Here is a 22,876-nt window from a genome sequence, read left to right on the forward strand (position 1 = left end):
GCTCATGTTTAGTTTACAATCCACAAGTACCCCAAGGTCTCGTTCACACACAGTGTTACCTAGAAGCGTATCCCCCATCCAGTAGGCATTAAATTTTTTTCAAGTCTTATAGCAAGCTGAAGGTAAGCACCCTGGCCTTGAAGAAGAATTAAAATATTTAAGGGATATCACAATCAAGAAATTTTCTGAAGAGCATCGTAGAATTTTGGATCAAAAAGTTAGAACCCAAGAAATTAGTGGAGCAATCACAGCAGTGAAGCTACTGAAGGCTCCAGGACTTGATGGACTCCCAGCAACCTACTATAAAAATTAGTACAAACTGTTTCTCCAATTATGCTTCAGCTAATAATGTCCTAGAAAATCCTCAAAGAAAAATTTCAAGAACAACTGCATTATTACACAAACTTTCTTGACAAATAGGTGAAAAGAATTGAGTCAAGGGACCGGACAATTTGAATGGGGGTCCAGGTAATATGAAGAGCCTCTTGTGGCGCAGGGTGGTAAGGCAGCAGAAATGTTGTCTGAAAGCCCTGCCCATGAGTTTGGGAGTTCAATCCCAGCAGCCAGCTCAAGGTTGACTCAGCCTTCCATCCTTCCGAGGTCGGTCAAATGAGGACCCAGCTTGCTTGCTGGGGGGTAAACGGTAATGACTGGGGAAGGCACTGGCAAACCACCCCGTATTGAGTCTGCCATGAAAACGCTAGAGGGCGTCACCCCAAGGGTCAGACATGACTCAGTGCTTGCACAGGGGATACCTTTACCTTTACCTTACCAGGTAATATGGAAGAAAACATTTTATGGCTCTGCTTGCATTAGAGCTGTGACTCAAAACTACTTTTCTCATTCCAAAGAAGCAACATCTGTATTGCATTATATTTACATGCCATAAAAACACGTGCCCCTGACTGTGACATAAATTGTTTCCCCACTCAAAATGTCCGAACCAAGCAAGTCAGTTGAGTCAGCTGACTCCTTTTAAAAACTCGACCCTTAGGATTGCCCTTAGATTGCCCTTTTTAACCTCCAGGTGGAGCCTGACAATCTCCCAGAATTACCATCTCCACATTACAAAGTTCAGTTCCACTACAGCACCGAGGCTGCTCCTCCTGTCCCTGTGGCGGGGGCAGCCTCGGTGACTCCTAGAAAAAGGGTTGATTGACCCCCCCACAGGGGTCACAGCCCCCAGGTTGAGAACTGCTGTTCTAGAGCAACCTTTGTCAACTTTTGACAAGTTGAAACATTCTTAAGTCTTCGAGAAGCCCCAGAAGTGATGCCATCTTGCAGAATGTGGTTGGGAAGCAGAGGTGTGTACATGTCTACCTTGTGTCCCTCCCCTTCCCACCCCTCCAGGCCCACACTGGCTATTTCGGGAGGGCGGGGGCAGGTTGGCATGACCATGTATGGTCATATCACCCAATAAATGTTTAACAAATTAAATATATATATTAAAAAAATAACCCCCACCCATTCAGATAACCTTTTCAGTGCTGCCAAGATCCCCCAGGGTTTCATGAAACCCTGGTTGAGAAAGCCTGCCCTGCCTCCAAATCTCCAACAATTTCCAAGCCCACAGTTGGCAAATCTATATTATTATTATTATTATTGTTGTTGTTGTTGTTGTTGTTGTTGTTGTTTGTTGTTATTATTGTTGTTATTGTTATTGTTGTTATTGTTATTGTTGTTATTGCTATTGCTATTGCTATTGCTATTGCTATTGCTATTGCTATTGTTATTGCTATTGTTTCGATTTATTTCCCGCCACTCCCAAATGGCTCGCGGCGGGTTACAATGTCTTAAAAAAACCATTAAAACTCCCATTAAAAGACTTTAAAATGTCACAACATGGCAGCACAATAATAAGATCCCCTTCCTACCCCCATTCCTAAAAAAGGGGGGGTGGAGGAGAAGGATGTCAACGGTGTTCAAGAAGAAGCCCGGGGGAGAGCAGTCGATGTACCCCAGCAGCCCCAGCCTCAACCATAGACCTGGCGGAAGAGCTCCGTCTTGCAGGCCCTGCGGAACCAATAAAGGTATTCTGTAATCTGTAATCTGTTGTCAAATCTAGAAAGCTTCCGCGGCGTGAATCAACACAAACATATATTTTAAGGAACAAATGGATGAGCAGAAAAGAACCCCAGGCCACTAGGTGTGTGCTTCCTGCAAAATGCTCCCACAAAGCTGGTATAGGAACAGACCGGACTGCTCCCCACCTAGACCCAGATATCCGAGGTGCAGTCTCCGCCAGGGTAATGCATCTCATGTGCTCGGGCAGGCCCAAAGGGTTCATTCCCAAAATCCACCAGGAAGTCTTTGTTTACACACAGACCTCCATTTTCGGTGTCCACATCGATCTGCAGCATGACGGACCCTTCCCTAGAGAAGGGAGGAAACAGAGTCTGGGTGAAGAAGCAATCAACAAAGAGGGCAGAGGGCAAGCCACAAGAATAAAAGGAAAGGTTTCTTACCTGAACAATTCCGGGTAAAACTGCTTGACCCAAGGAGTGTACGCGTTGTTGGTGGCATAAAGTCTCTTGCCGTCCAAGCTGAGTTGAAGCATGAAGGGTCCCCCATAGACTCGCCTTCCCTAAAGGACAGAAAAAACAGAGGAAGGTAGAAGATGCAAAAAGGATGAAAAACTGTGTTGCTGATGTTCGACTCTTAAGAGAGCAAGAGACTGGGCAGTCCTGAGACTAGGATGATCGAGGCTACTTCCTCCAGAAAGAAATGAACCCATCACCAACCTCATCTAAATCTTACAACCCAACATGAGAAGAAGCCAGGGGACAAAAATGAACCCTAGGAAAAGTAACTAACAGACCCAGAAGGTAGTCAGTACTAAAAAAGACAGAACTACACATCACATCAAACATGCAAAACTGCTTTGCAGAGCACAAGGTAGACCAGGCTTGCTCATCAGGGTCAGGGAAGGTGAGACAGTTGCTCTGAAAGAACTAGCCCTTCCTGTGTTCACCGTCCTCCAACAGTTGTGGACTGTCGGGTGGGGAGGTGGGCGGCTCAGACGCCCATCTTAAGCCCTGATTGCCTACGACCCCACTGATTGCCACTTGCCCTCAACTCTTGGACTGCCTTATGACTGTGCTGATCTTCTACCTGCCTGCTGAACTTTGTTGAACTCCAAGGCTGAGATGGGTCAAGCCAAGCAAGCATTCTCCAGCCCAGCCCAGGAGACAAGCTGAGTCTCCAGCCCAGCCCACCTTGTTGTTGTTGTTATGTGCGAAGTCGTGTCCGACCCATCGCGACCCCATGGACAATGATCCTCCAGGCCTTCCTGTCCTCTACCATTCCCCGGAGTCCATTTAAGTTTGCACCTACTGCTTCAGTGACTCCATCCAGCCACCTCATTCTCTGTCGTCCCCTTCTTCTTTTGCCCTCGATCGCTCCCAGCATTAGGCTCTTCTCCAGGGAGTCCTTCCTTCTCATGAGGTGGCCAAAATATTTGAGTTTCATCTTCAGGATCTGGCCTTCTAAAGAGCAGTCAGGGCTGATCTCCTCTAGGACTGACCGGTTTGTTCGCCTTGCAGTCCAAGGGACTCGCAAAAGTCTTCTCCAGCACCAGAGTTCAAAAGCCTCAATTCTTTGACGCTCGGCCTTCCTTATGGTCCAACTTTCGCAGCCATACATTGCAACTGGGAAGACCATAGCCTTGACTAAACGCACTTTTGTTGGCAGGGTGATGTCTCTGCTTTTTAGGATGCTGTCTAGATTTGCCATAGCTTTCCTCCCCAGGAGCAAGCGTCTTTTAATTTCTTTGCTGCAGTCCCCATCTGCAGTGATCTTGGAGCCCAGGAAAATAAAATCTGTCACTATCTCCATTTCTTCCCCTTCTATTTGCCAGGAATTGAGAGGGCTGGATGCCATGATCTTTGTTTTCTTGATGTTGAGTTTCAAGCCAACTTTCGCACTCTCCTCCTTCACCCGCATCAACAGGCTCTTTAGTTCCTCTTCACTTTCTGCCATTAGAGTGGTATCATCTGCATATCTGAGGTTGTTGATATTTCTCCCTGCAATCTTGATCCCAATTTCTGACTCCTCTAATCCCGCATTTCTCATGATGTGCTCTGCATACAAGTTAAATAGGCAAGGCGACAGTATACAGCCTTGCCGAACTCCTTTCTCAATTTTGAACCAGTCAGTGATTCCATGTTCAGTTCTCACTGTTGCTTCTTGACCTGCATATAAATTTCTCAAGAGACAAATAAGATGCTCTGGTATTCCCATCTCTTTAAGAACTTGCCACAATTTGTTGTGCTCCACACAATCAAATGCTTTAGCATAGTCAATGAAGCAGAAGTAGACGTTCTTCTGGTACTCCCTAGCTTTCTCCATGATCCAGCGTATGTTGGCAATTTGATCTCTAGTTCCTCTGCCTCTTCGAAATCCTGCCTGTACTTCTGGAAGTTCTCGGTCCACATATTGCTGGAGCCTAGCTTGTAGGATTTTGAGCATAACTTTGCTAGCATGAGAAATTAGTGCAATGGTGCGGTAGTTTGAACATTCTTTGGCATTGCCCTTCTTTGGGATTGGAATGTAAACTGACCTTTTCCAATCCTGTGGCCATTGTTGAGTTTTCCAAATTTGCTGGCATATTGAGTGTAGCACTTTTACTGCATCGTCCTTTAAGATTTTGAATAGTTCAACTGGAATGCTGTCACTACCACTAGCTTTATTGTTGCTCAGACTTCCTAAGGCCCATTTGACTTCACATTCCAGGATGTCTGGCTCCAGGTCAGTAACTACCCCATTGTGGTCATCAGGGATGTTAAGCTCGCTCTTGTATAGTTCTTCTGTATAATTTTGCCACCTTTGTTTAATCTCTTCTGCTTCTGTGAGGTCCCTACCATTTTGGTCCCTTATCATACCCATCTTTGCATGAAACGTTCTCTTCATATCTCCAATTTTCTTGAAAAGATCTCTGGTCCTCCCGATTCTATTGTTTTCTTCTATTTGTTTGCACTGTTCATTTAAGAAGGCATTCTTATCTCTTCTAGCTTTTCTCTGGAATTCTGCATTCAATTGGGTGTATCTTTCTCTTTCTCCCTTGCCTTTCACTTCCCTTCTCTCCTTAGCTATTTGTAAAGCTTCCTCAGACAGCCATTTTGATTTCTTGCATTTCTTTTTCTTTGGGATGGTTTTAGTTGCTACCTCTTGTACAATGTTGCGAACCTCCGTCCATAGTTCTTCAGGCACTCTGTCTATCAGATCTAATTCCTTAAATCTATTTGTCACCTCCACTGTGTATTCGTCGGGGATATGATTTAGTTCATACCTGAGTGGCCTAGTGCTTTTCCCTACTTTCTTCAATTTAAGCCTAAATTTTGCAACAAGAAGCTCATGATCTGAACCACAATCAGCTCCTGGTCTTGTTTTTATTGACTGGATAGAACTTTTCCATCTTTGGCTGCAGAGCACATAGTCAATCTGATTTCTGTGTTGACCGTCTGGTGATGTCCATGTGTAGAGTCGTCTCTTGGGTTGTTGGAAAAGAGTGTTTGCTATGACCATTGTATTCTCTTGACAAAATTCTACCAGCCTGTGCCCTGCTTCATTTTGTACTCCAAGGCCAAACTTGCCAGTTATCCCGGTTATCTTTTGGCTTCCTACTTTAGCATTCCAATCCCCCATGATGATAAGCACATCATTTTTGGGCGTTGCTTCTAGAAGGTGTTGTAGGGCTTCATAGAACTGATCAACTTCATCCAGCCCACCTAATGTGCTTCATCCAGCCCACCTAATGTGCTTAATTTTATATATGTGCAGACAAGGGAATACATAGTTAAGGCCCGCTTGAGTTTCCAGGATTATGAGGTTCAGCCCTAACCAGCAAGAGTGGGGAGTGAAGAGTTTTGGGTTGAAGATCCTTCCTTTTCAGGAAGACCCCCTGACCTGGATTGCCCAGGCTTGTCTGATCGTTTTTGCTATCAGAAGATAAACAGGACCAGCTCTGGATAGTACATGAATGGACAACCTCCAAGGAATACCAGGATTATGGTACAGAGGCAGGCAATGGCAATACCATTGAGCAGGAGCAATGGAAGTCCTAGAGTTGCATAACATCCACTTTCCTGAGCCTCCACCCTCAATCTCCAAGAACTTCTCAAGCTGCAGTTGGTCATTTGACCACCCAGCATGCACTCTCCCCTTTTGTTTGTGATTGACTCACTTGGATGATGAAAGGATCAGGTTGGCAGTCCAGCTCAGGATCTTTGAGGACTTTGACCACTCCACCTTTTGGGATGCTGCCCCCCACAAAGACCTGTGTGCACACAAATATCCCCCCACGACCCCAATCAAGACCATGGGCTTGTCTGCATACCCACTGTCATCATATGTATGTCCCTTCTGCTTCAGGGTTTCTTCTTTACACATGTGTTTTGCTCCCTCTAGTGGTTGGTTCAATATTACATTGCTGCATCGCTGCATGTTTCCCTGAACATTAAAAGCTGGGAAATGTGCTGGTCGTATAATCAGACAGTAGAGGAAACAAATGACATGGAAAAGACAAAGAAATCCCAAAGCAATAGGAACATGAAAATAACAAAAATGAGAATGGAGGGAAGGTGTTAGGTTCAGCAAATACATTCCACCAACAGCGGAGTTTTCCCCAGAACAAAGACACTGGCCAATTCCAAGTGGAAAGGCATAGCATCAAGTAATGTCTTCTCAATTGAACTCAATCGCTTCCATTTCTCAGTGCGATGCTGAAGGGTGACCCCAAATTCCTTCCCAGGACTCTTCCCCTCTCCCACTGGAAACAAGAAATGGGATGCTCAGGGGCAAGTTAAGGAGGAAGTAGCCACCCCATGCCTGGGTCTCAGGGGCAGAACATTTGCTTAGAATCATAGAATCATAGAGTTGGGACCTGGGTAATCTAGTCCAACCCTAGGACACTCACAACTGAATGTATGGCATTCAGAAGGTTCTCTCTTTGGCATCTTCAGTTAACAAAGGACCAAATAGCTTGTCTGGATCACCAGCCTTGCCTTACCTTGGTGGGGCTAGCCCAACCAGTGGGTGGGGAGGTGGATAAAGACTAAGAAGCAAACGCTGGCAGGGGCTCATGGGAATTGTAGTCCATGAACATCTGGAGGACCACAGGTTGACTACCCCTGCTCATGAAGGATCCCCCAATGCTGGTGCAAAGTTCTCTGAGACGACTTCCACTGTGGTGAGGCAAACATGGTTGGGCCAGGCAAATGTGCAGTAGCCCAGCCATCAAACTGTGGTGGTGAGGTTATGATGGGAAGCCAGGCTGGGACAGCTCCCTGTCATCATCCCAGTGATACGGAAGCCTGGGAGCAGCCATGAGAAACGTCAACTGCATTGCGGGGGCCAGTGGCATGACTACAGATTGGGGCAGGGCAAGTAAAGTGTGCTGGACAACTAGGCCGGGACAGACTCACAGCTTGAAGCCCAATGACAGGGAACAGTGGGGAATGGAAGGCAGGTCACATTGTAAGGAAGGAGAAGAAGAGTTGGTTTTTCCATGCCATTTTTCTCTACCAGGATCTACAACTGAGCCATTGGTCTCCCCTTGGCAATGCTGAATTATCTCAGAGGATTTTAATGATGGTGCACAATCTCACATGCCTGGCTGCCTCTCCCACCAGAGAGAGAAAGTCCCTTGAATGAAGAAGTTTACCTGGCCAACCAGCCTGGGGCAGTGAGGGTCAGTGATGTCATATTGACGGATATCGCCATGAATGAAATTGCTCATGTACAAGAACCGATCATCCAGGGAAACGACAATGTAGGAGCTAAAAGCTGGGAAAGAAGTTGGGAATGTTTTAAGTATTTCCCTTCATTCTAATTGCTAACAGCTTTTCAAGGGCAGGGATGGAAACCCCACCTCACGATGGGTTATGTAGTGAGTTGGTGGGAAGGAGAGCACTCAGGTGAGTTGCTTTTTGAAAATCCATGTTCTGATAGGTAATGATTAATATTGGCTTTCACTTAAATAAAAGAGTGTTAAAAACCAAAAAACAGCCTTGGTTCTGTTTTCTGAAAACACTACCACAGTGAAAGACATAGGGCTGCCAAATATGAGCTCGAAAATTCCTGTAAATTCGGGGATGAAGCTCGGGGAGAGCATGGTTTGGAGCCAGTTTGGTGTCGTGGTTAGGAGTGCGGACTTCTAATCTGGCATGCCGGGTTCGATTCTGCGCTCCCCAACATGCAACCAGCTGGGTGACCTTGGGCTTGCCACGGCACTGATAAAACTGTTCTGACCGAGCAGGAATCTCAGGGCTCTCTCAGCCTCACCCACCTCACAGGGTGTCTGTTGTGGGGAGAGGAAAGGGAAGGCAACTTTGAGCCGCTTTGAGCCTCCCTCGGGTAGAGAAAAGCGGCATCTAAGAACCAACTCTTCTTCTTCTTCAGTAATCTCAGGGCTCTCTCAGCCTCCCCTCCCTCACAGGGTGTCTGTTGTGGGGAGAGGAAAGGGAAGGTGACTGGAAGCCGCTTTGAGACTCCTTTGGGTAGAGGAAAGTGGCATAAAAGAACCAACTCTTCTTCATCTTCTTCTAAATTATAAATTTTAATCCAGCTTCCCTCCCTACCAGCCTTTCCCTCACATTCTCTGTAGTGTGAACTTCAGTTGTAATTACACATCTCATGGCTCCACCTGGAGGTTGGCAACCCTAGACGAGGGTTTCTTACATCCTTCCCTTCCCTTGTGGCAATCCTTCCTTCCCCTTGTTATTGGTGCACTGCATTTATTTTGTCCCAGAGCCCAAGCAAATAGTGCCCAGTGCAGTCTAAACTCGTTTTCAATCATGTTTATTAAGCATCTCATATTAATAGACTTTCGGCTTTGGAAAGTCTATTACTATGAGATGCTTAATAAACGTGATTGGAAAAGAGTCTAGTCTGCATTGGACACTATTTGCTTGGGCTCTGGGACAAAATAAACGCATAATAAACTCTGGGGAATGGTAGAGAACAGGAAGGCCTGGAGGATCATTGTCCATGGACTCGCAATGGGTCGGACACAACTTTTTTTTTAATTACGAATGCTATATCGCAGTGGTCCCCAACCTGCGGGCCGCGGCCCGGTGCCAGGCCGCGAAGGCCATGGCGCCGGGCCGCGGCTCCCTCTCCCTGCCCCCCCCGCAATAAAAAACTTCCCGGGCCGCAAGCTTACTGCGGGAGGGCGGGGAGAGGGAATCAGGGCCACGCCACGCACTGCGCACGCACGACTGCGCATGCGCACATGCGCCATGCATGGCCGAAATCGTGAATGTGCGGCACTTTTGTGCATTCGCGAAAGTGCCGTGCATGCGCGATTTCGGTCGCGCATTGCGCATGTGCGATGCGCGGCACGGCCGCACATGCGCGATGTGCAGGCCCGGCCGCGCATGTGCGATGCGCGGGCGGGGCAGTTGCCCTGCCGGTCCCCAGCCTCAGAGAGGTTGGGGACCACTGCTATATCGCTCTAGCATTGTAATGTTGTAGCAATATCTCTACTATTGATTATATTCAAAAGTCAAGTAAAAACTCACTAGTGGCCCAAAAGGGGCAATGGGGCCCCAAATGGGTGCTGATGTGAGCATCCTTGCCAGAGAGAGCATACTCTAGTAGGGAAAGAGTGGAGCAAATTTGGTGACCTCCTGGGAAGTGGACAACTAGAGGAGCTCAGGATGTGGAAGGTTGGCTTGGGAACACCACTTGACTTGGGAAGCTGAAACCAAGGGAGAGCAAAACAGCACTGCTGTGGACTGCAAAGAGTCACAAGCCAGGGTTTCTTATCTTCCAGAAGCAGGTGCAGTCACCTGTCTCCTCCACGAAGTTAAGAAAGGGAATTTGCTAAAACCACTTGTAGTTTGCAAGAGCTGGAGGAAAAGTGTAAAGAAGAGTCCCAACGTCCATCCTATGGACTGACCTGGCATTTCGGGTAATGACCATCCAGAAACTTTCTTGCTTGGAATCTGGATCACTTTCTCAGCGGCCCAATTTCCATCCTGAGGAAGACATACAAATTGTTTATTCATTTACATTATTTACACACCAACTTTCTTATAGTTTAGGGCTAATCCTGCGTTGAGCAGGGGGTTGGACTAGATGGCCTATATGGCCCCTTCCAACTCTATGATTCTATGATTCTATGATAGGAATTCAAGGAGGGTTACACAGTCAGTACAGGTGAGAAAACAAAGACAGTCGATAACCAATTGCTATTAGAATTAAGGAACCACCAGAAAGAGAAAAGTGTAAGAATTCACACTAGGCATGTGCATGGGGAGAAAATTCGAATAGTTTTGGATTCGGACTGCGTTGATTTGGCCGAATCCAAAAAGGCCCAAAGCACCCTTTCTTGGCTCAGATTCAGCCAAATCTGAAAAGGTCCAGATTAGTTCATCAAGGAATATGTACTTGTTCAAGAAGTGATTGTTCAAGAACTGATTGACAACATTTAAAGAAAGATATTGGCAACAACGTGATTAAGACAGGTACTAATATCGATCCAGGTACTTGTGCTATTCTGGCAAAGAACAAAAAGAGGGGAGTGTACAAATTGTCAAGTGCAGAAGAACTCACAACAAGCTTCTATGAAAAGAAAGCGTTTATTGAGAAGTTACTTCAGATACCTAAACTAGAAAAGTCAATTCTGCCAATCGTTACATTTGCAAACCCTTTTCAAGGAAATTCTCCCGCCCAAACCTTGAAGGTTCCCAAGGGATGGGGGAGAGGAGTACCAGGTGCAATAACCAGGGAGTGTTACTTCTCGCACGTCCTTGGGCAACCCGGCGCCTACTGACAAGATAACTACTTTTGTTACACAGAGCAGGCCTTGCTGGCCAGTTCAAAAGACAAATAGTTTACAGCAAATCATGATAGCCGGGTACAGCAGACAGGTTTCGATTTCAGGCAGGCGGCTAAAAATATAGAGGGTCGAGGTTACAAGAGACCCAAAAGCAAAAGGTAAAATGCGGGCTAAACAAACATGGAGAAACCCAGGCCAATCTAATAATTCATGGCAGCGAGCAGGCACTGATCCTGACACAAATGATAGACTATATGAAAAAAAAGGAACTCATGTACACTATCACACTAATTTCACAAAGTCATCCATGTATAGTTTATCAAAATATTCCAATTTGTACAAACAAGATTTATATTCAGAAATTACGCAAGTTGGGTGTTAGACAGTCCCTTAATTTCACAGATTCTTCTAAAATGATTTTGATTAAAGATGCTGAGAGGGACCGTTGTTGAAGAACATAGCTGTTAATTATCATGGCAATCAAGGGCCAGCTATCTAAATAAGGCTTTGCTGACAGCTGCTGCCGAAGAAAGTATTTTGAAATATCTGCATAGCCTATAAAATTTCCATTGACTAATTAGAAACCTTGCTAGGCTAAAGGCCCGCCTGATCCTGACCACTTTCTCAGAACCCATACTGGGTTCCAGGAAAGGAGCTAACAGGATACCTGCTCTACAGTATTTACAACCTCTGTTATGGGTTAGCCATCATATAAAAATCATAAGTGAAATCCACAGTGCTGACAAAATCTGGTGCCTAGGAATCCCTTCCCCCTCTACTTTAGGTAAGAAAACTCCATTGACAATTTTATTGCCATGTAAAAACAGTCGCAGAAGTTCACCTGTGTCTTGTAGACATGATAGACAGAGCTCTGGAGGAGGCAGGCCACCATTCCATGTGCAGCGTTGGGGTTGTGCAGGAACTGCATTACTAATGGAATGGAATCCTCTCCTAAATCAATCGACCGGAGAAGGCAGCGGGTGGTCCAGTCCCAGACGTTCAAGGCCCGGCCAAAGCGCCCTGGAGGTGAACAGAGAAGGAAACCAAAGTGAGAAAGCTGGTGAGTGACTGAGAATCCACCAAAGGTAACAGGCTTTTCATAGAATCATAGAATCCTAGAGTTGGAAGGGACCTCCTAGGTCACCTAGTCCAACCCCCTACACTATGCAGGACACTCACAATCCTATCAATCATCCACTCTCACCTGTCACCCTCTTGAACAAAGAACTAGTTCAATCCTTGGCACAGACAGCAAAATCCGGAATCCTCCTGGTCTTTGGAAGCAGCTGACCCTGAACAGCCAATCCTTTGCCAACATTTGCTGTATAACCAAAGGCTACAGAGGACCAGTCAGACTTGAAGAAACTGAAGGGGCTAAGCCTATTTTAGGAATTATTAGAAATTTAGGAAGGGCCTTCTGGCCCACTGTGGAGGGCCTTCCTGGCTCACTGTAAAGTGCAGAAGGCATGGGGGGAGGCTGGCCTTCCTTCCTTCCTCCCTCCCTCCCTCCCTCCCTCCCTCCCTCCCTCCCTTTCTTTCTCCCCCTTCTTTCATCCTTCCTTCCCTTTCTTTCTCTCCTTCCTTCTTTCCTTCTGGGAGGTACAACAGGGAACCCAGGGGGAGGGGAGAAGCCTTCCCTTCCCCCTTCTACTGGAAAGACCTCCACGCAGGCAGAGGCGGCTGGGCGACTTCCTGCCACAACAGGCAGCCCGTGAGGGAAGGGGTGAACCTTCCCTACCCCCCCTTGGCACAGGAAGCCCTCCAGCTGCCTCACTGCAAGGCACCTGGAGATACTCACACCCCAAGGGAGCAGAGAAGCCACCCCACCCCCACCCCATCCTAGCGCCTGTTGTATTGGCTACAACGTGCTTTATTTCTAGTATATAAATAAATACATTCCCGTGTAGCAAGGTCTTACCTTTCCCCAGGTCTGCTGAATTGAACCCATGGATTATGAATTTCGGCACCCCCACTTCAGTGCTCATCATGACGTTGTGCCTTGGCTGGTATGAGAAATCGTACCCCATCGGGGCCGCTTGAGAGGGTCTCTCCCAGTTCCCCTTCACCTCGAAGGTCTCTCCATCCAGCAGGACAAAACCACCTGGCAGAAGGACCAGATCTAGGATCAAAAACGTGCACTCCATCCTGAACTCCTTGCCAAATGGTGGGGCAAAAAGGCAATCAAAGGAATCCAAAGCAAAATAGTGATCTCTGCATGGGCACATGCATAGACATCCATGGTTGACACAATATCACTGCCCCGGACAGAGTGTTCCCTCTTTGTAGCTAATAGCTATTGATGAACCTTTGCTGTTAAGAACATAAGAGAAGCCATGTTGGATCAGGCCATTGGTCCACCCAGGCCAACATTGCATCACACAGTGGCCAAAACCATCAGGTTTCATCAGGAGGTCCATTATCAGGGCGAGAACTCCAGAAGCCTTTCCACTCTTGGCCCACAAGCCTGAGGAAGAGAAAGCATCCCTGCCCCAGACATAAGAATCAAAGAGAAGCAATCTTGGATCTGGCCAGTAGCCTATCCAGTCCAACACTCTGTCACACAGTGGCCAAAACCCAAGTGTCATCAGGAGGTCCATCACTCCAGAAGCCATCCCAGTGTTGCCCCCAAAGAACCAGGAACACAGGGCATCTCTGCCCCCAGACAGATTGTCCCAGGTATCCCTTGTGGCTTGGAGCAACATAAAAAAGCTATGTTGTGTCACACCAGTGGCCCATCACACAAGGGTCATCGGAAGGTCCACCAGCTGGACCAACCAGACAATGAAGACCCTGGTGCTGGGATGGCAGCTGCTACAAAAGCAACATTGTAAAAATCTACACAAACAACCTAGACTTCCAGGATCTGGCTAAGAATGGGGGAACCGTGTGCTTCAGGCCCCTTCCTCAATGTGGATCAGGGTGGACCAGAACCAATGGGTTGAAAGTAATTCAAAAGAATTTTCAGCTAAACATCCGGAAGAGGTTCCTGCCAGTTATAGGGGTTCCTCAGTGGAACAGGCTTCCTTGGGAGGTGGTGGGTTCTCCTTCTTTGGAAGAAGGAGCACCAGAAGTGATGTCAACAGCTCATTACTGATACCGGAACAGTCTGTGCAGCCAAACAAACATCCAGTAATCACTCTGAAGCCTTGCTGAGCAAAAACCCCACCTGCCCCACTCACTTTCTCAAAGCACTGGGTAAGTTCCAGACATTGGGGCTCCCTGGGCCTACTCTGCACACATAGGATAATGCACTTTCAATGTGCTTTGGCAGCTGGATTCTCCTGTGCAGAACAGGAAAATCTACTTCTAAAGTGCATTGAAAGTGCATTATCTATTGTGTGCAGAATAGGCCCTGATCTACACAGTCCTCAGCTGGGATTCCACACTGTAACCATTTCATGGCATACCTTTTCCATTGCCACATGGGTCCCCTACAGCACTGATCATGATTTCCCCACTACACAGGGAGTGAGGTGCATTGAGGAAAGCCAGGTTGCATTTCTGGAAAACCTCTCTCGGCTCAATCACCTGTGGAGGACAAGAAAGAACAGTTGCAGTGAAGTTACGATGCATTGAAGCATGGTGTTTTTCTCCTCATCGCATAGGAGGCCAAAACCATAAAGACAATTCCAGGAGGGTTACTGGACTCTAATTTTGTTCCACTATATCCATAGGAGATGTATGTATATTTGAAATTGCAAGCAACAGGCAGCAATTTTCACAACAACCCTGTGAGGTAGGATAGCTTGAGAGGCTGTCGCTGGCCCAAGGTCACCCAGCGGGCTTCCATGGCATCAAAGCAGATTTGAACCTGGGTCTTTCAGATCCCAGAATGACACTCTAACTACTTCACTGCACCAGCCCTAGAAGCCATGGCTTGCTGCTTCCCACAACTCAATACATCCCCACATCCTCCAAGCCCTCCTACAGCTCCCCCCCCCCATCCCCAGGGCTAATTTGCACTTCTCCAATGAAGACATACCTTGTGGAGCCTGGGGGCTCTTGGATCAGTCCCGGTGTCCACCACATAAATACGAGCAGAGATCAGACATGGAAGGATCAGTCTGTTCCGCTTCTTGGTGGTATCCCCGGAACCGCTGCTGCTCGTGCTCCAACAGGAGCGATGGAGTTCATCATTTAGGTAAGGCATGGGCAAGCGGTGGATAATCTAGTGAGGAAGGCAAGAAGTTAGCCATTGTCCAATCCAGGGGTTCCCCCAATACGGAGCATGTAGGCCCCATAGCCCCTAACAGCACCTTGCCGGTCGACCACCAAATCTGTTCCTCTTAATAAAAGGGTAAGAGAGTGCTGGGAGGAGCTGGGACTCATCGCCTACCCACCAATCTGGGAGGCTGTCCCAGCTGTCTCATCCCTGATTGGCCAGCTGTCCAATGAATGGCAAATCAGGAGGGATGTCCTGCCTCGTGCCACGTCCAACTTCTGGAAGATGTGCAAGGTATTGGTATGGTAGATAGGCAGCTGGAGCTGGGAGGGAGGGGGGAGGACCAGGGACTGCAGCTGGGGGCAGTTGGAGTGGAAGTGGGGGAGGAGAGATGGAACCCCTGCTGGTGCTCCCACCACCCTGAACAGCTCCAGCTGGCATGGGGAGGAATGGGATCCCCGCCATTGCTTCCCCCCCAGAACAGCCTTCCCTCAGAAGACCCAGAACCCTGTCAGCAGCTTTTGGGGAGCTGGCTTGATGACTGTAGGGTGGTCCCGGGAACGAGGGGAGAAGATGCCAGCCTCTAAGGACATTAGGCCTTCCCGCTTCCAAGGGGAAAGTCTTTAACACAATGCAGTTTTATTGTTGGCCACGCAGGTGTTTTGTGGATTGGTACCACCTGCGTCTATGTCTTTTCTATTTCACTGCAGTCAAATAAAACGTTCATTAAAGTTTTCCCGTTTAGCATGTGGCTTTGGGCATATTTCACACTAGGCCAACAACCCTGGGCCATCCTACCTAGGAACAAGCCTTCCGTTTATTCTCCCTGCCTTTATATTTTTTTATCTTGTCAATCAGTTGCACCTGATGGGTAACTTAATTAGACCAGCTGCTGACAGCCAGGTAGTTGCTTGAGGCTCTCCGATGACTCTCTTGCCTAACTTGTTCTGGAAGGTGTGGAATGAAGAAAGCCAGAAACCTAGTAAGAAAGCTGGCCTCAGGAGACGGTAGATGAGCTCAAAGTTGGCGGGCAGAGGGGGAAGCATCTTGTAAGAGCCTTGAGCTCTGATGAAAATGTCAGGCCATTTCTGCATGATGAAAATATTCCTGGACAGCCTTGGCATGTTGCCGGCATATATATCCCGCTCCACATAACGTTGTCAACATCCCAGTAGCCAGCTGGAGATTCGGCTATTTTTAAATCACGGTTTGGGGAATCCAGAATGGATTTACCATCCTAAATCGCACAAACCACCGGTGAGCCACAAGGGGGCAACCAGAGATAAAACTGTATGGAGGGGGAAGCGCATGATAGACTCAGCAGCTTTGTCCCACCCTCGCTCCTCCCCTTGCCTCTCCATTTCCTGTTTTGAGTCATTTTCTTTTAATGGGACGGTCTATATTGCGGCAGGACACCAAACCTACATTATCCAAGGTCAAATGAAATCTTCTTTAAAGTGTCCACGATCTTCTTGGGATCAGGCAGGCAAAACACAGCCCCGTTTTTGTTTTCCGGAGGTGGGAAATGAGCTGGAGAGGGGGAGGGAGGGTGATCTAGCTGCTTTCTCTTGATCTTTCAGCCATGTGTACACTTTGTTTTTAAGCCTTCCGTTAGCACAAAATGTATTTTTGGGATTCGGTTACCTGTCCAGAATTCTCACAACACGAGCGGGCAAAAACAGTCCCATTTGCATCTTCTGGGAGGTGGGAAATGAGTAGCATGTTTTAAAGCCTACCATTAGCACAAAATGTCTTCTTGGGCTCCAGGGACAATGTGCAGTGCCTCAGAAATCCACCCAGACAGAAATAAAGTGCAAAAAAAAAAATACAAATCACCAAAAGAGGAGGGGGAAATGTTGTATCATTCTGGCGTTTCTCCATAGCTACGGGGCACTGTTGATTTTATTAAAGATGCATCTCTGTTGTGCATCTCTGTTGTGGCAATACCACATAGCAATGCATAAGTGCCTTTTTAAAAAAAAATTAATTTCAGGACTGCTGGGGAGGAGAAAGTTTCAGTCCATGAGAGAACTGCCACGCTGTGATTGGTTGCTTGCTGTGATTGACAAGCCAGGGAGTTCAGCTTGTTTTCCCTTGCAGCCTCATCAGGAGGCAAAAAGCCTCAACGGGGCAGAGGGGAAATGTTGGAGACGGGGTCTCCCCATGAGGAGGGCTGCAAACACGGGATTTACGATCCATCGTTTTCCATTCGTGTTTTACCCCTTCATGCGGGAATGGCCTCAACACCCCTCAGTGTCACATGGATCTGTTCCCCTGGAGAAAACATCTGCTTTATTTTACATCTGCTCCCATCTTACCCCACTGCTTTCTCTGGAGTCAGAGAGGGTGAGGGAGAGGGTGAGGGAGTTGCATGAGGAGCACAGCTATGGCAGGCTGGCAGGCCTTGCTGTGGTGGAGTGGGCCCTTCCCTTCCTCCCTCCCCCTCCCCTTCAGCCACAAACCCCGCCACTCTTGGGAGGCTGGGGAGGTGGAGGACAAAGCTGCAGCAGGCCAGCGAACCTTACAACAGTCAAGTAGGGCCTTCCCTTCCTCCTCCCACCTCCTAATCTGGCTTGCTTCCCCCAGTCTCAGACAGGCTCAGAGTTTCTGAGATCTCATGAGATCAGGCTAGCCTGGGACCTCCAGGGCAACAGATTTTAAGGGATGGCTTGCCGTTGCCTGCCTCTGTGTAGCAACCCTGGACTTCTCAGTGGTCCCCATCCAAGAAGCTTCCAGGATTGATCCTGCTTAGGTTTCGAGATAGCAGAGATGAAGTCCTGTTCATTTCTACCCCATTCTTCATCCATCCCTGGAACCTGAGGGGAGTAACAGCAAAGAAGGCATTCTGCAAGGAAGAGATCTCAGGTCAGAACCTTGCAATAAGTTGGAGATTCTGGATCTACGTCCACCGTAGCCAGATAGTCGGGTGCTTGGGGGCCAAATTCGGTGCTGGTTAAGATGCAAACGACGTACATGAGTCTCTCTCTGGGACCTGGGAAAGCAAAGAGGACATGTAGGGATGAAATGGTGGGATGATTGGAAAAGCAATTGCAGATTTCTTGATTCAAGCACCACCACCCCTACCATGAACAGGTTTTTTTTTTGCTTTCAATCAAAAATTAGTTTCATCTAAAAACAAGAGTCTTTCAGGTGTTTCTCAAAGGTAAGAAAAAGTTGAGAAAAGTTGACATAGGCAGTAATTGAGAAACCCTGTGCAAGTTCTTTGACAAGCAATGTTTTCATGTTTGATTGTAACATGCAACTGTTTTGATTTACTCTGATACTGAACTGAACTGAAGAATGTACAGACTGAAAGGTTTTCAGATCTTTAAGCAAAGCAACTGGCAATCGCTTTCCCCTCCAGTCCCCACAACCGGCACCCTTTGAGGTAGGTGAGGCTGAGGGAGCACCGAGAGACCAGTGGGAACAATGGCATCAGGGCTGTGATGAGCCCAAGGTCACCCATCTGGCTGCATGTGGAGGAGCAGGGAATCAATCCCAACTCCCTAGATTATAAGCCTTTTCTCTCAACCACTACACCAAGCTGGCTCTGGTGTAAGATATAGGATGTAAAATATAAAAATATGTACAGAGTTCCTCCCAGGATGGGAAAGGATTCACTTGTATAAAGTTATCAACTTGTATTGGTGCTTGGCTTTTGTGGCCCTTTTGTTACTAGCCCAGGGAAATGCCAATAACCATTTTGGGGTTGGAAGGAGAATTTCCTCTAGGCCAGACTGACCAGGGATTCTTGTTTTGGAAGAGGAGCATCATCTGATGGAGAGGCTGATTCTGTGAAGGTTCAAGGGGGTGGCAGGTTAGAGTGGATGACCGATAGGGTTGTGAGTGTCCTGTATAGTGCAGGGGGTTGGACTAGGTGACCCAGGAGGTCCCTTCCAACTCTAAACCTCCAGAAGAAGTTCCTGACAGTTAGAGTGGTTCCTAGGGCGAACAGGCTTCCTCGAGAGGTGGTGGATTCTTTGGAGATTTCTAAACAGAGGCTGGAGAGCCATCTGACGGAGAGGCTGATTCTGTGAAGGTTCAAGGGGGTGGTAGGTGACAGTGGATGAGCAATAGGGTGGTGACTGTCCTGCATAGGGCAGAGGGTTGGACTAGATGACCCAGGAGTTTCCTTCCAACTCTATTATTCTATAGTTCTATGATTCTATGATCTTGGCAGGGAATTGGTGGGCAGGTATCACAGAGTTGGAAGGGGCCACACAGGCCATCTAGTCCAACCCCCTGCTCAACGCAGGATCAGCCCAAAGCATCCTAAAGCATCCAAGATAGTTGTGAGTTCCTGCATTGTGCAGGGAGTTGGATTGGATGACCCTGGAGGTACCTTCTGACTCTATGGTTCTACCATCTACCTTGGCTTTCTTGGAGTAACTTCAGTTTGGAGGGTCAGGTTTGAATTCCAGGAGACTTGATTTATAAACATTTCTTGAAGCTTGGTTCGTTTGGGGGCAGAGTTAAGTGAACTGTTTGTTCTGGGTTCCAGTGAGTCGAGAGTCCTGCTTGTTCTGTTGGGCAGTATCCCATGGATCCTGCTGCTGGTCTAGGCTTTGGAAAATGCCCCCTCCCAAAAATTTACTTTTACTGCTGAGATTCTCTGGGACATTTGGCTTTCCCTTTACCCATAGGAGAACATGGAGGATGTGGGTACTTTCCTTGGGTACCCACAGAAATAAACCCCCTGGTCCAATCTTTTTGAAACGTAGTTGTTCTTTAGAGAAGAGGCTCCAACCACTCTGCAGGAAATTTGGTGCCTTGTGGCACAGAGTGGTAAGGCAGCAGAAATGTTGTCTGAAAGCTCTGCCCATGAGGCTGGGAGTTCGATCCCAGCAGCCGGCTCAGGGTTGACTCAGCCTTCCATCCTTCCGAGGTCGGTAAAATGAGTACCCAGCTTGCTGGGGGGTAAATGGTAATGACTGGGGAAGGGAATGGCAAACCACCCTGTATTGTGTCTGCCATGAAAACGCTAGGGGGCGCTCTAAATTTGTGATGCTTCTGCCTGCCTCTGCCTGTCAATCAAACTGAAGAGCCAATGAAATGGCCATTTCGTGGCTCGAAATGCCTCTTTCCCTTTAAATTTTATTTTTTTTTTTAATCCAGAAACACACGTGGCAATGAATATGTGTTAATTCATTTCTTCTGTGCTTCATATGGAACTGTATTTCATGGTAATTTCCCCCAAAAAAATGGCTTTTTACACAAGGGAAAACAAGGGGTGAGGTATTTAAATTTTGAAAGCTGAAAGTATAAAGTTAAATAACTTCAGCCAAGGGGGTGGGGAGGCATTCCCGTCTCCTGGAAGTTTGTGTACGAAGTCGTGTATAATGTCAAAAATGTAGCATTTACATAGTGTTACAATTCAGCTACATTTAAGTTGTGTGGAATGGACCTGAATCTTGCTGAAGTGGCAAGACATTATTCTCCTCTCCTCCATTTTCTCCTTATCACAATGCTGGATCTGGAAAATCCTGGTTCGAATCCCCCACTCTGCCGTGGAAGCTTGCTGAGTGATCCTGGGCCAGTATCAAACTAGCCTACCTCACAGGGTTCTTGGAAAGAATAAAAGAGAGGAGAATGAGGAAAGCTGATGTGGGTCTCCATTGAGTAGAAAGGTGAAATATAAGTGAAGTAATTAAACCAAGTAAATCTAATAAAAATCAATCAAGAGGTGGAGGCGGGGTAAGGTGAGTGGCCCGAAGCGAGGAGATGACATTTCCTTGTTGCAGGCACCAGGTATTCAATTTCTTGGATGGAAAAATAGAAGAAGAAGAAGAAGAAGAAGAAGAAGAAGAAGAAGAAGAAGAAGAAGAAGAAGAAGAAGAAGAAGAAGAAGAGTCAGTTCTTATATGCTACTTTTCCCTACCTGAAGGAGGCTCAAAGCGGCTTACATTCGCCTTCCCTTTCCTCTCCCCACAACAGACACCCTGTAGGGTGGGTGAGGCTGAGAGAGCCCTGATATCACTGCCCGGTCAGAACAGTTTTATCAGTGCCATGGTGAGCCCAAGGTCACCCAGCTGGCTGCATGTGGGGGAGCTCAGAATCGAACCTGGCATGCCAGATTAGAAGTCCGCACTCCTAACCACTACACTAAACTGGCTCTCTCTCTCAAGAAGAGACCATGGACATCAGACAGAGGGTCCAATTGTGCCCACAACGGCCAGGCACCATCTCTGAGAAGCTCTCTAGCAGCATGGCCCAGTGGTTAAGAGCCATGGATTCTAATCTGAACCGGATTTGATTCCCCACTCCTCCACCACCTGAAGCCAGCTGGATGACCTCAAGCCAGTCTCTGTTTGCTCAGGGCTCTCCCAGAGGCCTCACAAGGTGCCTACCATGGGGAGAGGAATATAAGGCGATTGTAAACCAATTTGAGACCCCTTAAGGGTAAAGGAAAGCCAGGCAGAAAAAACCAACTCTTCTTCTCCAACAGATTGGGAAGGTTCAGGTCAGCCTCCATCACTGGTCCCCCCACCTCCTCCTCCGCTCGGCTCCTACTGTGGTGGCAGACTGTGCCAGGGGCCCGTTTCCATCTCCCAGCCGCTACATGTAAAGATCGTTGCCCGGAATATGGGGAGCAGTTTTTAAAATTCCGCCATCTTGTATTTGTGTTGATATTTTATATGGTTTTACTGTTTGGGGGGAGAATTTTTATCGATACTGGTTGTGAACTGCCACAAGTCAGTTTCTGGGATAAAAATACGATAATGAATAAATCAATAAAAAATCAGTCAATCAATACAAATCAATCAGTCAATAAGATCATAGAATCATAGAATCATAGAGTTGGAAGGGGCCATACAGGCCATCTAGTCCAACCCCCTGCTCAACACAGGATCATTGAATTATAGAATCATAGAGTTGGAAGGGGCCATACAGGACATCTAGTCCAACCCCCTGCTCAACGCAGGATCAGCCCTAACCATCCGAAAGCATCCTAAAGATGGGCCATTTCTTCCCCTTACCTGATATCTGTGGAACCAGCCCCTTCACGGTCTCCGATCCATTTGATACCTCCGATCCCTTTATTGTCTGCTGATCTGCAGACATCTCTGCAGTCTGGGCTTGTCCGTTTGGCAGTCCAAAGATGCTTGTTATATCTGCACAAAGAGGTCTTATATACAGGCTGATTATGTGGGAGGGAGCAAGAGAGAAGGTGTGGTGGAGGGACCGTCTCTCTCTTTAGGTGCCCCCCCCAGAAAGCCAAATTTCAGTGCTCCCATGCCCTCCAGAAACAGCAAACTAATTAACTTCCCTACATCTGTGATTGAAGAAGATAGGAAGAATATTTATGTTCTGGCCAGTCAAGTTTTTCCAAGTTTTTCCATTCTCAGTGCATAGAGGAGTTGTGCTCTAATCAGAAGTTTCATACCCAGGGAAGTGCAGATCACCACTTTGGGAAAAAAGAATCTGTCCAATGGCTTAATCAAAGTGTTTTCTCTTTATTTCCACCTGGACTCTAGATTACGGTCTCTAGATTATTCTCCGCTTTCAGTGCTTTCATCAGTGGCAAAATGAGTCCTCCACAAAGTTGTCATTAATAAATTCAATATATTCACTCAAAGCGCTGTCGTTTTTGATAATCACTTGAAAAACTGTTCTGACTGGGCAGTGATATCAGGGCTCTCTCAGCCTCACCCACCCCACAGGGTGTCTGTTGTGGGGAGAGGAAAGGGAAGGCAACTGGAAGCCCCTTTAAGACTCCTTCGGGTAGGGAAAAGCAGCATATAAGAACCAACTCTTCTTCTTCTTCAGTAATCTCAGGGCTCTCTCAGCCTCCCCTCCCTCCCTCACAGAGTGTCTGTTGTGGGGAGAGGAAAGGGAAGGCGACTGTAAGCCGCTTTGAGACTCCTTCGGGTAGGGAAAAGCGGCATGTAAAGTTCTGCATCTGGGTCAGAAAAATGAAAAGCATGCCTACTGGA

At 47.3% G+C, this 22,876-nt stretch overlaps 1 protein-coding gene across 1 annotated transcript; it reads right to left on the minus strand.

Moving 5' to 3' along the window:
- Positions 1 to 1,817: 1,817 nt before the first annotated feature.
- On the minus strand, positions 1,818 to 22,023 carry LOC143829900 (methanethiol oxidase-like). Its single transcript, XM_077321528.1, has 11 exons — positions 21,920 to 22,023; positions 17,816 to 17,934; positions 14,763 to 14,948; positions 14,188 to 14,308; positions 12,699 to 12,881; positions 11,622 to 11,800; positions 9,899 to 9,977; positions 7,661 to 7,782; positions 6,182 to 6,274; positions 2,466 to 2,584; positions 1,818 to 2,373 (listed from the first exon to the last, which is right to left on the minus strand). Exons 1-11 carry the CDS (start codon positions 22,002 to 22,004, stop codon positions 2,211 to 2,213), a joined length of 1,449 nt encoding a protein of 482 aa, XP_077177643.1. The 5' UTR covers positions 22,005 to 22,023; the 3' UTR covers positions 1,818 to 2,210.
- Positions 22,024 to 22,876: the final 853 nt, after the last annotated feature.

The sequence above is a fragment of the Paroedura picta genome, chromosome 1, assembly GCF_049243985.1.
Source record: "Paroedura picta isolate Pp20150507F chromosome 1, Ppicta_v3.0, whole genome shotgun sequence".
NCBI lineage: Eukaryota > Metazoa > Chordata > Lepidosauria > Squamata > Gekkonidae > Paroedura > Paroedura picta.